The following is a 12,753-nucleotide window of genomic DNA, read 5'->3' as shown; positions in this document are numbered from 1 at the left end:
ACGATCAGCACAGGTGGCGGAACTTACAGCCCTGATAGAGGCCATCAGGCTAGCAAAAGGGAAACGAGTAAACATATGGACGGCGCAGTGGTCCTCACAGCTCCACCAACCCGGGTTCAATTCTGGGTACTGCCTGTGTGGAGTTTGCAAGTTCTCCCTGTGTCTGCGTGGGTTTCCTCCGGGTGCTCCGGTTTCCTCCCACAGCCAAAAGACTTGCAGGTTGATAGGTAAATTGGCCATTATAAATGGCCCCTAGTATAGGTAGGTGGTAGGGAAATATAGGGACAGGTGAGGATGTGGTAGGAATATGGGATTAGTGTAGGATTAGTATAAATGGGTGGTTAATTGTCGGCACAGACTCGGTGGGCCGAAGGGCCTGTTTCAGTGCTGTATCTCTAAATCTAAAAAAATCTAAATATACACAGACAGCCGATACGTGTTTGGGGTGGTCCACGACTGTGTTGGAACATGGAGCAGGAGAGGGTTTATTACATCCAGTGAGAATATCATTCAGCATGAAAAATTCGTGAGAAAATTATTAAATGTGACCCAAGGGCCTCAGGAGGTTGCAGTAAATAAAATAAAAGCCCACCGAAGAATAGAGACACTAGAAAAATTAGTGAACAGGCAGGTGGATGAGGCTGCAAAAAATATGACTAGTGGAGGAGAGATAGAACCAGTGGCAGTGGTAACTGACCCACGGGGAGGGATTCCCAAAATCAATATCAAAGACCTCCAGGAGGCAGCGAGTGAAGAATGGATATAGTGGGATGAGTGGGGGGCTAGGAAAGAATAGGACAAAGTCTAGAGGAAGGACAGTAGGGTTATAGCTCCCCAGAGTATACAAAAGACCCTGTTAGAAGTCTATCATGGTAGCCAACATAGTGGACGGAATAGTATGATAGATTTGATGAATAGATGTTGGTGGTGGAAAGGAATGGGAAGGGAGGTCGCCAACAGTGCATAATTTGTGCCCAACACAACTCCGGCAAGGCTGTAAAAATTAGGCTCCAACACCAACCACAGCCCGTGGGAGTAGATTCAAATTGACTTGACGGGTCCCCTCCTGACGCCGAAGGGAAAGTGATACTGCTTGGCAATCATTGACCAATTCACCCAGTGGGTGGAGGCATTTCCCACCAGAGACTGTTCTGCCATGACTGTAGCCAGGATCTTAGCAGAGCATGAAATACCCAGGTGGGGGGTACCCACCCAAATGGATTCTGATCAAGGCACCCATTTTATGGGAAAGATAGTAAAGGAGATGTGCAGATTTATGGGAATCAAGCAGAAGTTTCACATCCCTTACCATCCCCAAAGTTCAGGAATGGTGGAAAGCATGAATAAAACCTTAAAGACCTCCCTGGTGAAAGCAATCCAGGAAACCGGCAATGGCTGGTCACAGGTTCTGCCCAGCATCCTGATGCATCTCAGGGCGACCCCGAATAGGACTACTGGGTTCACCCTATTCAAGCTAATGACTGGTAGAGCCATGCAATTGCCCAAAGGGGTCATAGCAGGTGGAGGGGATGTGGGACCTAAGAGAAAGGTGCGGGAATTTGTAAGAGAAATGAGCAAACAATTGCACGAGTTAATGCGAGAGGTCAGAGATAGGCAGGCAGTAATAGATATGGAAGCAGACAAATCCAACGAACAGCAGAAATCCCACAGGTGGGGACCAAGTCAACCCTGAGCGAGTTGGGTTCGCCCCAAGGTGGCATGGACCATATCAGGTAATTATGACAGGTGATATGTGCACTCTTATAGATATGTAAGGCGGAAGCAAATGTAAGCACCAGACACTGTTAAAGATGCATGAGAATTCATAACCGGCCACCTGAACAACGGGAGCCGATATTGATATTTCCGCAGGGTTCTGACATCAGTACTTGGAGGAGTACTAGCGGAGGCATGGAAGGTCCCAATGGTCACAGTGAACTGCAGCACCTGTCTCCATCCAGTATGTTCAACTGCCAAAAGGAGGAACGGGAGAATGGATCAGAAAGCCAAACATCTGGATATTCGACCAGGTGACGTCCACCAGCCACCAAACAGTGACATTTTCAAGATCATCAGGTATCGGGCAGAAAACGATTAAAGTGGTTCTACAGAAGCCAGGTACACCCTTGAGGCTTGTGAATCCTGGATGCAGATGGACCGAGGAGTTAGGGCATCATAGCAGTCCAGCTGGGTGGTGGTACCGTTACAACAGGACTTTAACTGAGAGTTTAAATATTGAAACAGACACAAAGGGGAATATGGATATTAAAGGTATACATGACGAAAACATGGGCTTGGGAGACTGGTGGCATATGTGTGATGGTACTAAAAACTGCCTCATGAAAGATTGCCTAAATGTCATGGCGGGCTGGACAGACCTACCCCCATTCGTGTGGGAGCCAATTCTGGATGGCCAGTACTATCAAGAATAATGTAAGCATGTGATAGGCCAACACGGTTGTACAGATGTTGTAACTTAAGCACTTGTGGATATCAGAAACCCATCCAATGCCTCAAGATAGTAATGCCACCACCAGATGGTATAGTTAGGATAGGGAAAGTAAAACCATTACTGCATGATGTGACCACGGTCACCCTTCAAGTGACGTATAACATCTCAGGCTTACTTCCGCTGTTGCATGATCACCCGAGCTCAACACAGTGGGCTAGGCAACAGGTGACAAAGATGGTCCAAGACTAAGTTTCGGATCGCACCAGGACTGAGGACAAACTCGCGGACATTGCATAGAACGAAAAGAAGCCTACTGGGGGACATAGGAGGATTGTTTGGTATCACCAATTCCACACTTAACTCTTATAACATAAACCAAATAAACAGTTACACCTCCTGGGTGGTCACTGAAGCGGCTCACGGGTTGTGTTTTGCGGCCACAGGGGTGGAGTATGCCCTGACAGCCATAGAGGTACAAGGCGAGGGCCTGTTAGAGATACTTAGGGAAACAACAAAAGGAATTATAAACGCCACCAAGTCTCAGACCAAAGGGCGGGGGTGCAATATGCTGGCCTGGGACCTCAGACAGTATAAGAACCGATATTGAGGACATCCGGTTCGGAACCATTCCCGAACACATGTTTGAGTCGGTTCGCTGACTGAACCTCATAAACCTGCACCCTAAGAGACAGGAACTGGCAGTAACACAACCCCAAGATGGGGGAGATGAAGGGATCAAATTCCTGATGACCATCCCGCAATAGCATCATCCAAATGGAACCTTCCAACAGTTATCAATTTGAATCCTTGGGAGTATATAAGGGGTGGGTGCACCATGCGGAATCACATGGATACCTCTCCTATCCTAATGACTTGCTCTTGTTAAGTGCCAGGGACTGTTGTGCCGAATCAAAACATTACATAGCCTGTTCCTGTCGCACACTGGAACCACTGACAAATAACAGCAGGATCACACACTCGGTTCTGCCAGTAGGGGACGCCTTTAAAGCTGTTCAGGTGTCCCCAACCCAATGGTGCCTTATTGCCAGCGAAGTTGAGTTTGTCTATGGCGATTTGGTGTGCACAACCAACATCAGCTTTTGTCTGCAAGTAACCAACTCGCTTACAGTAGGAGATCTTCACCTCCCAGTCCAGACAACTGGATACATGTTCAGTGCCTGGTGGGACGATACAGCTTTCAATGACCAGATTCCAGGCGGAATAGCATGCCTAGCTATGCAGAGGGCCACACAGATAGCACAGGAAAATGTAGAAACCTCCAGGGAACAGATTACCAATGGACGCATACAAGTGGTCTAAGCCACAAACTCTGCTAAGCGACTGATCAGTTCTGCTACTCAGTCAGCTACAGCAGGGAGACTGGTTACTTGGTGGGAGATAGTAAAAGGTAGTGACAACAGCGGCATCGGGTACATTACTGCTAATGATCTGTCTCTGCTGCTATCAAAGACAGGTCTTGAAATCGGGCATTGCAACTTCAAACTGTAGCTTTACAGGGATATGCCTCAGTTCCCCTGCAGGGGAACCTAAAGATGATGATAGGGAAAGGTGAACAGATTCCAGGGAGAGTGCATTATGAGCACGAGGCTGTAGTTTAGGATTCCTCCCTTTTGTCTGGACGACTGGCCATCCGAAGGATGAGGAAAAAAGAATTCTCAACTGCTGGTTTGGCCAGCATGGGCATTTGCCCAGGGCCAACATCGGGATTGAAGAGGGCAAGGGGTAAGATTAACCGGGCTGGAGTTGCACAAACACAGATGCAGCTGCCAGCACACAAAAGGGAAGATGTGTGCAGGGTGAAGATTTCTGATAAACCACAAGGTGCTGTCTGTTCATGGTCACAGGAACAAAGGTGATATGAATTTTTAATACAGAATGTATTAAGTGTTAATTGCTCGAGGATAACGTGGTCTGCTGACATGTACTTTTAAACGTCCATTAAAGGCTGTGTAACCACCGCGGATGTGTCTTCATTGTAATAGGATAATATAATCACTTTGTACCAGTGAACTTTGATTAAACAACGTCAATTTCATCTCCTGAGTGAGCTTTTATTAAATAATGTCAATTTCATGTCAACCATGTGATTGGTGTATGCTAATAATTGGATCTATCTGAACTGTATAATAATGATGGAATGTAATTGATCAGGGAGCCACATGGGATCACCGGATATGTGCAACTCCCTTGCATATGCTTGAATAAACCGGTGGAAAAAGACTGGAGTCTTGTCTGGTGACTGTGGGTGCGGAGGGCGTGTGAACTCCCACAGCACAAAGGATTGGTTAGCAGGCAGAAAGCAGACAGTAGGAATAAACGGGTCATTCTCGCATTGGCAGGCTTTGACTAGTGGGTATTCAGCAAGTGGGAAACAGCGAGAGCGGAGCCGGAGCACAAAGAGACCGGGAGACAGAGCGAGAGTTCATTCAGCGAGCCGGCTTACCTACCGGGAGCAATCCAGGCGCGCCGGAGTTTTGAAAAAAAAAGTGTCAACAGTGACATCACAGGAATGCTGCAAAGTGATTGGTTGGTGAGTTATTAGGGAATAACTCCAAATAGCTCGGTAAGTAACTAAAGAGAAAGGTCTACAGTTCTGTTTAATATAGTAGGTAGTGTTTTTTTTGGGGGGGAACCAAGGTACCTAGTATAAATCTAATTTTTGGGTAATTTAAGGGAGTAAAAACAGAGTGAAAAAAAACAAAGAGTGACATCACAGGAAAACTGTAAGTTCATTGGTTGGTAAGTAACTGCTAATTTGAATTACCTATTCTAAGTTGATTTCAAATTAACGGTGAATAGGAGAAATATTTTACAGATTAAAAACTAAAGACCAGTTGGAAATTTAAAAAACAAATTAAAATCTAATTAAATAAAATAGAGATGCAGGGCCAGGCGATGTGTTGTACCTGCATGATGTGGGAGCTGGTGGACCCCATTGTGGTTCCTAGTGACCACATCAGTAGCAAATGTTGGCTGCTCAAGGAACTCCAGCTCAGAGTTGATGAGCTGCAGTCTGAGCTTCGGACACTGCGATACATCAGGGAGGGGGAGAGTTACCTGGACGCTGTATTTCAGGAGGCAGTCACATCCCTTAGATTAAACTCCTGTGAATTCGGCCAGTGGTCAGAGACAGGAGGTGTGACTATGAGTGAGGCAGGTTGAGGGATCCAGCAGGTAGTGCTGCAGGAGCTTCAGCCATTGTCCTTGTCCAACAGGTTTGAGATTCTTGCTCCCTGTGTGGACGAGAGCAGAGACTGTAGGGAGGATGAGCAAACTGACCACAGCACCGTGGTACAGGGAGCCATTCAGGTGGGGGGGGAAAAAAAAGAGAAATGTAGTCGTAATCAGGGATAGTATAGTTAGGGGCATAGACACTGTTCTCTGTGGCCAGGATCGAGAGTCCCGAAGGCTCTGTTGCCTACCTGGTGTCAGGGTTTGGGATATTTCATCTGGGCAGCAGAGGAACTTGGAGTGGGAGGGGAAAGATCCAGTTGTCGTGGCCCACGTAGGTACCAACAATATAGGGAGAATGAAGTTAGAGGTTCTGCTGAGGGAATATGAGCAGCTAGGGGCTAAATTAAAAATCAGAACCAAAAATGTAATAATCTCCGGATTACTACCTGAGCCACGAGCAAATTGGCAAAGGGTCAATAACATTAAAGAGGTAAATGAGTGGCTCAAAGATTGGTGTGGGAGAAATGGGTTCAGATTTGTGGGACATTGGCACCAGTACTGGGGAATGAGGGAGCTATTCCGATGGGACGGGCTCCACCTGAATCATGCTGCGAACAGAGTCCTGGCGAATCGTATAAATAGGGCTGTAGGTGTGGCTTTAAACTAAATAGTTGGGGGGGGAGGGTTCAGTTGCATGGAAAAACAAGAAGTTAAAGGAGAAGGTAGGAGTGCAGGTTAGTGGTGAGGCTGATTGTTACCAAACTGCAAGTAGTATACTGGTTAAACCAAAAGACAGAAATAATAAACAGGCAAATAAAGCATCAGTGCTGAGGGACAGGTTAGGGGGTATAGTCCAAATAAGAGTTCTATATACAAATGCACGGAGTGTAAGAAATAAACTAAATGAACTGCAGGTGCAAATTCAAATGGAAAATTATGATGTGGTGGCCATTGCGGAGACGTGGCTGCAGGATGGTCGGGACTGGGAACTAAATATACCTGGTTATAAAGTTTACAGGAGGGACAGGGAAAATGGCAGAGGGGATGGAGTAGCCTTACTGATTAGAAATAATATCACCTCATTGGTGAAGGAGGATATAATGAGGGGAAAGCATTCAGTGGAAACTTTATGGTTGGAATTGAGGAACAGAAAAGGATCTAAAACTGTGGAAAGAGAAGCAGAGTTAATGTTTCGGGTCAGTGACCCTTCATCGGAACTGACAAATATTAGAAAAGTCACAGGTTATAAGCAAGTGAGGTGGGGTTGGGGCAAGAGATAACAAAGGAGGTCTAGATTGGACCAGGCCACATAGCTGACCAAAAGGTCACGGAGCAAAGGCAAACAATATGTTAATGGTGTGTTGAAAGACAAAGCATTAGTACAGGTTAGGTGTAAATACACTGAATATTGAACAGCAGCAAGTGCAAACCTGAAAAAAAACAGTGGGTAAGCAAACTGAACAAACTAAGATGAAATGAAATAAATGCAAAAAAAAAAGATTGTAAAAAATGTAAAAAAGAATGTAAAAAAAAAAGGAAGAAAAAATAACTAAAAATGAAAGTAAAATGGGGGGCTGTCATGCTCATCCCTTCACCATCACTGCAATGTCAGCCAGCAGGCAGCATCTGGTCCCACGGTCTAAAACTGTAATGGGTGTTGTGTATAGACCCCCCTGGTAGCAGTTCTGAGGTGTTAGATTGTATAAATACACAAATTAGGCAAGTGTATAACAAAGGCAGAGTAGTATTAATGGGGGATTTAAACTTACACATAGATTGGGAGAGGCAAACTAGCACCTGTCAGAAAGGTAGTGAACTTCTGCAATGTGTCCGGGATAGTTTCCTGCAGCAATATGTCCTAGATGTAACAAGAGGCAATATTAGATTTAGTTATGAGTAATGAGCCAAATTTAATTAGTAGCCTAACTGTGCGTGAACATGTATCAAATAGTGATCACAACATGATCGAATTCAAGGTAGTGTTTAAAAGTGAAAAGCACAAATCAGCTACTAGAATTTTAGACTTGGGTAAGGCTCACTTTACCAGGATGAGACAGAGACTGTCCACGGTAAACTGGGTCGATCGGTTAATGGATCAAATGACTGAAGAAGAACAGTGGAGAATATTTAAAGAAACATTTAACTAAATACAGAGCGAGTGTATACCCGAGAGGAAAAAGCTCCACTTCACAGAAAAACAGCCATGGACAACTAAAGAGATTAGGGATAGCATAAAACAAAAAGAAATGGCTTACAAAAATGCAAAACGCAGCACAGATCCGGCCGAATGGGATTGATACAAATACCAGCAAAGGGTCACAAAGCAGCTTATAAGAGCTACTAAAAGAGATTATGAAAGGAAACTTGCAAGGGACATCAAAATCAATAAGAAGAAATTTTACAGTTACATAAAGGGAAAACGGGTGGTCAAGAGCAATGTAGGACCACTAAAAGCTGAAACTGGAGATATTGTCATTGATAATGGGGAAATGGAAGACATGTTGAACACTTACTTTGCCTCAGTATTTACAGTTAAAAAGGAGGACAACTTGCCGTAAGTCCCGAAAAAATAGCCGATAGGAACGTAAGTAAATCATCAGTAACAAGGAAATTAATGGAACTAAAGAGTGAGAAATCCCCAGGACCTGACGGTTTCCATCCGAGGGTGTTAAAGGAAGTAGAGGAGCACATTGTAGATGCCCTAACTATAGTCTTTCAGAGTTCCCTAGATTCAGGAGTGGTCCCTCTGGATTGGAAAGTTGCACATGTCACTCCACTTTTTAAGAAGGTTGAAAGGGGGAACCAAGGAAATTACAGATCAGTTAGCCTGACATTTGTGGTGGGCAAGTTGCTGGAGTCCATAATCAAGGATAGGGTGACTGAACACCTAGAAAAATTTCAGTTAATCAGGGACAGCCAGCATGGATTCATGACGGGAAGGTCATGCCTGACAAATCTCATTGAATTTTTTGAAGAGCTGACTAAGTAGTGGACAGGGGAGTGTCTATGGATGTTATTTATATGGACTTCCAGGAGGCATTTGATAAAGTCCCACATAAGAGACTGTTAACTAAGGTAGAAGCCCATGGAGTTGAGGGCAAATTATTGACATGGTTAGAAAGTTGGTTGAGTGGTAGGCGACAGACAGTGGGCATAATGGGTAAGTACTTCGAATGGCAGGATGCAACTAGTGGTGTCCTGCAAGGATCTGTGTTGGGGCCTCAATTATTCATTAACAACTTGAATGATGGCATAGTAAGTCATATATCCAAATCTGCTGATGATACAAAGTTAGGCGGCATTGTAGACAGTCTAGATGATAGCATAAAATTGCAAAGAGATATTGACAGACTAGGTGAGTGGGCAAAACTGTGGCAGATGGATTTCAATGCGGGCAAGTGTGAGGTTAATTATTTTGGACCAAAAAAGGATAGAGCAAGATACTTTCTAAATGAGAAGAGGTTAAGTACACTGGATATCCAAAGAGACTTGGAGGTTCAGGTGCACAGATCTTTAAAATGCCATGAGCAAGTGCAGAAATCAAAAAGGCTAATCTTTGGCCTCCTTGTCTCGGGAGACAATGGGTGAGCGCCTGGAGGTGGTCAGTGGTTTGTGGTGCTGCAGAAAAAGTTGGTTGTCAGGACTGTTACACAGTTGGCTCTCCCCTTGCGCTTCTGTCTTTTTTTCCTGCCAACTGCTAAGTCTCTTCGTCGTGCCACACTTTAGCCCCACCTTTATGGCTGCCCGCCAGCTCTGGCAATCGCTGGCAACTGACTCCCACGACTTGTGATCAATGTCACAGGACTTCATGTCGCGTTTGCAGACGTCTTTAAAGCGGAGACATGGACGGCTGGTAGGTCTGATACCAGTGGCGAGCTCGCTGTACAATGTGTCCTTGGAAGATGGCAAGATCCCCATGCGGCTCACATGACCAAGCTATCTCAAGCGCCGCTGACTCAGTAGTGTGTATAAGCTGGGGATGTTGGCCACCTCGAGGACTACTGTGTTGGAGATGCGGTCCTGCCACCTGATGCCAAGGATTCTCCAGAGGCAGCGAAGATGGAATGAATTGAGACGTCGCTCTTGGCTGACATACGTTGTCCAGGCCTTGCTGCCATCGAGCAAGGTACTAAGGACACAGGCTTGATACACTCGGACTTTTGTGTTCCGTGTCAGTGCGTCATTTTCCCACACTCTCTTGTCCAGTCTGGACATAGCAGTGGAAGCCTTTCCCATGCGATTGTTGATTTCTACATCGAGAGACAGGTTACTGGTGATAGTTGAGCCTAGGTAGGTGAACTCTTGAACCACTTCCAGAGCGTGGTCGTCGATATTGATGGATGGAGCATTTCTGACGTCCTGCCCCATGATGTTCATTTTCTTGAGGCTGATGGTTAGGCCAAATTCGTTGCAGGCAGCCGCAAACCTGTCGATGAGACTCTGCAGACACTCTTCAGTGTGAGATGTTAATGCAGCATCGTCAGCAAAGAGGAGTTCCCTGATGAGGACTTTCCGTACTTTGGTCTTCGCTCTTAAGCGGGCAAGGTTGAACAACCTGCCACCTGATCTTGTGTGGAGGAAAATTCCTTCTTCTGAAGACTTGAACGTGTGTGAGAGCAGCAGGGAGAAGAAAATCCCAAACAGTGTAGATGCGAGAACACAGCCCTGTTTCACGCCACTCAGGATAGGAAAGGGGTCTGATGAGGCTCCGCTATGCTGAATTGTGCCTTTCATATTGTCATGGAATGAGGTGATGATACTTAGTAGCTTTGGTGGACATCCGATCTTTTCTAGTAGTCTGAAGAGACCACGTCTGCTGACGAGGTCAAAGGCTTTGGTGAGATCAATGAAAGCAATAATAAATTATATTCTATATTATAATGGATGCTAGCCTTTATATCTAGAGGATTGGAGTATAAAGACACAGAGGTTATGCTGCAGCTGTACAAAACCCTGGTTAGACTCCACTTGGAGTACTGTGAGCAGTTCTGGGCAGCACACCTTGGGAAGGATATATTGGCGTTGGAGGGAGTGCAACGTAGGTTTACAAGTATGATACCTGGACTACAGGGGTTAAGTTATGAGGAGAGATAACACAAATTAGGCCTGTTTTCGCTAGAATTTAGAAGGTTAAGGGGTGATCTGATTGAAGTCTTCAAGATATTAACTGGAAAAGACAGGCTACATAAAGATAAACTATTTCCACTGGTTGGAGATTCTAAAACAAGGGGGCATGGTCTAAAGATTACGACCAGACCATTCAGGAGCGATGTTAGGAAGCACTTCTTCACGCAAAGGGTGGTAGAGGTTTGGAACTCTCTCCCACAAACAGCACTTGAAGCTAGAACAGTTGTTAATCTTAAATCTTGAGATAGATAGATTTTTGTTAAGCAAAGATATTAAGGGATATGGGCCAAAGGCAGGTATATGAAGTTAGGCCGCGGATCAGCCATGATCTCACTGAATGGCGGGACAGGCTCGAGGGGCTGAATGGCCTACTCCTGTTCCTATGTTCCTATGGTACCACAGGGATCAGGGCTTGGGCCCCAGCTGTTCACAATATATATCAATGATGTGGGGACCAAATGTAGTATTTCTATGTTCGCGGATGACACAAAACTAGGTGGGAATGTGTGCTGTGAGGAAGATGCAAAGCGGCTCCAAGGGCATTTGGACAGACGTAGTGAGTGGGCAAGAATGTGGCAGATGGAATATAATGTAGAAAAATGTGAGGTTATCCATTTTGGTAAGAGGAACAAATGTGCAGAGTATTTCTTAAATGGCAAAAGATTAGAAAAAGTGTAGATGTACAAAGGGACCTGGGTGTCCTTGTCAATAAGTCACTGAAAGCTAACATGCAGGTGCAGCAAGCAATTAAGATGACTAATGGTATGTTAGCCTTTACCGCAAGAGGATGGGAGTACAGCAGTAGTGAAGTCATGCTTCAATTGTATAGACCCTTGGTTAGACCACACCTGGAGTACTGTGTGCAGTTTTGTCCCCATACCTTAGGAAGGATATTATTGTCATGGAGGGAGTGCAATGAAGGTTGACCAGACTTGTTCCCAGGATGGCGGGACTGTCCTATCGAAAGAGATTTGGGAAACTAGGTCTGTATTCTCTAGAGTTTCGAAGAATGAGAGGTGATCTCATTGAAACCTACAAAATACTTAAAGGGATAGACAGGGTAGATGCAGCTCAGATGTTTCCCCTGGTTGGGAAGTCTAGAACCAGGGGATACAATTTCAAAATAAGGGGGAAGCCACTTAGGACAGAGTTGAGGAGAAACTTCTTTACTCAGGAGGGTTGTGAATCTTTGGAATTCTCTATCCAGAGGGCTGTGGAAGCTCAGTCATTGAGTATGTTTAAAGCAGAGATTGACAGATTTCTAAACACAAATGACATAAGGGGATACGAGGATAGTGTGGGGGAAAAAGGCATTGAAGTGGAAGATCAGCCATGATCATATTGAATGGCGGGGCAGGCTCGATGGGCTGAATGGCCCACTCTTGTTCCTATGTTCCTAAGTCCTATGTTCCTATATTCGTAAAGGAACTTGCTCGTATCCCTTTAATAAATCTACTTTTGTAAGAAATGTGGTACTGTCCACTCTGGGTAGGAGTCTGTCTTTGTTACTGCATTAATTTTTCTGTAGTCTATACAGAGTCTAGTTGAGCCATCAGGTTTAGGCGCTAATATCACTGAGGAACTCCAGCTGCTTTGACTGGGTTCAATTAGGTGGTCTTCCAACATGTATTGCATTTCTGCTTTTACTTGGGCCTGTTTCTCGGGACTAAAGCGGTAAGGATGCTGTTTTACAGGAAAGGATTCCCCCACATCCACATCATGTGTGGCTAAGCTTGTACATTCTGGCTTATCCCTACAGACTCTTTTAAATGTTGAGTAGCCTTGTTAGGTCTTCTTGTTATTCTGCATCTAAATATGAAAGCATGGTGTCCAAGCTCCCTAACCATTCAGTATTAGCTAACCAGATAGTAGGAGGTCAATTTGAGAATTGTCTAGGCCTTCTTCTGCCTCATCCTCACTATCCATTTCATCTTTCTCTGTCCCAACTACCTGACATACCTGTGCTTGCTTATCCTCCT

At 45.0% G+C, this 12,753-nt stretch overlaps 1 protein-coding gene across 5 annotated transcripts in view; it reads right to left on the bottom strand.

Moving 5' to 3' along the window:
• LOC137379660 (peroxisome proliferator-activated receptor alpha-like) overlaps window positions 1-12,753 on the bottom strand; it is a 185,744-nt gene that overhangs the window by 123,876 nt on the left and 49,115 nt on the right. Inside the window, exon 1 of one of the 5 annotated variants that reach the window (XM_068050819.1) lies at window positions 7,417-7,496. The exons of the other annotated variants lie outside the window; for them this stretch is intronic. Coding sequence (XP_067906920.1) covers window positions 7,417-7,420 — 4 coding nt within the window. The 5' untranslated portion in view covers window positions 7,421-7,496. Of the gene's footprint in view, window positions 1-7,416; window positions 7,497-12,753 lie in introns of those variants that run through there. 5 annotated transcript variants of the gene reach the window in all.

Source organism: Heterodontus francisci, chromosome 18, assembly GCF_036365525.1.
Source record: "Heterodontus francisci isolate sHetFra1 chromosome 18, sHetFra1.hap1, whole genome shotgun sequence".
Taxonomy (NCBI): domain Eukaryota; kingdom Metazoa; phylum Chordata; class Chondrichthyes; order Heterodontiformes; family Heterodontidae; genus Heterodontus; species Heterodontus francisci.
The sequence above is the reverse complement of the archived record's forward strand: the minus strand, read 5'-3'. Positions and strand labels throughout refer to the sequence as shown.